Source organism: Myotis brandtii, unplaced genomic scaffold (genome assembly GCF_000412655.1).
Source record: "Myotis brandtii unplaced genomic scaffold, ASM41265v1 scaffold57, whole genome shotgun sequence".
Classification (NCBI taxonomy): domain Eukaryota; kingdom Metazoa; phylum Chordata; class Mammalia; order Chiroptera; family Vespertilionidae; genus Myotis; species Myotis brandtii.
The window spans coordinates 601,027-601,902 of record NW_005370133.1 but is presented as its reverse complement, the minus strand read 5'-3'; the positions used below and the strand labels follow the sequence as shown (position 1 = coordinate 601,902).

The 876-nt window shown below is 59.2% G+C and overlaps 1 protein-coding gene across 1 annotated transcript in view; it reads right to left on the bottom strand.

Annotated features, from left to right (window-relative positions):
- Positions 1-249, bottom strand: part of DMRTB1 (DMRT-like family B with proline-rich C-terminal, 1) — a 7,872-nt gene extending 7,623 nt beyond the window's left edge. The window contains exon 1 of the mRNA XM_005878682.2: positions 4-249. Within this exon, the coding sequence (XP_005878744.1) occupies positions 4-249 (246 nt within the window). The remainder of the gene's footprint in view (positions 1-3) is intronic.
- Between the last annotated feature and the right edge of the window lie 627 nt (positions 250-876).

Genomic DNA, 876 nt, shown 5'->3' with positions numbered 1-876 from the left:
GGCCGGGGCGAGGGCCGCGGCCCTGGAGGCCAGCTCGCGGTCCTCGTCGGAGGCCTGCTTCTTGAGCATCTTCTGCGCGGCCATGATCTTCTGGCGTTCGGTGATGAGATAGCACTTCTCGCAATTGCACTGCTTCCAGCGGCACTTGCCCGCGTGGCCCTTGACGGCCACCAGGTAGCCATGGTTGCGGCACCGCGAGCAGTTGGGGGTGCGCAGCATCGTGGCCAGCTTGGCGGCGTCTGCCTTCATAGCACAACCGCCGCCTCTGGGAGCTGCGGGGCGAGTGAGGCGGGAAGCCGCGGCCCCAGAAGTCCCCGGTGCTGGGGACACTGGATACACTTGTAGCAAAGCGGCCCTCGGTACATCCCCGGAACTGCCGCAAGACCCTCGCACTTTCCCAGCTTTGGAGGGGTGCCCGATTTGGAGTTTCTCTGCCTTAGTTCGATGCAGGGGGGCAAATAAATTTTGCATGAAATGCTATGGCTTGTATGTCCTCTGGGTTATCTGAAGGTTTAGGCATTTAATGTTCCAAAGTCTCTGTTCTCGTCACCCCGGACACGGGAGTCTGTGACGTCAGTAGCGCAGTGAGGTGCAGTGGTCCACGGATTTAAAGCTCCAGGAGCGCAGCTCTCGGCAAAGCCGTCCCAGCAGGAAAGCATTCTAGACGCCAGCCGTGTTCCTCCCCGCAAAGCAGCTGCCCCCTCTGCACTTCATTTCTCTACCCTGCAGAGAAGCGGCCCTTCCCACTGATGCTTCTAGAATATTCTCAAGAGCTCGGTGCAGTGTGATCGCTGCTCAAGGGCGCGTCCTGTTGGTAGTTCCCATCTAAGAGTTTTGTTGGTGTAGGAGTTCATTGCTGTCCCTGCGTCCCAAAGT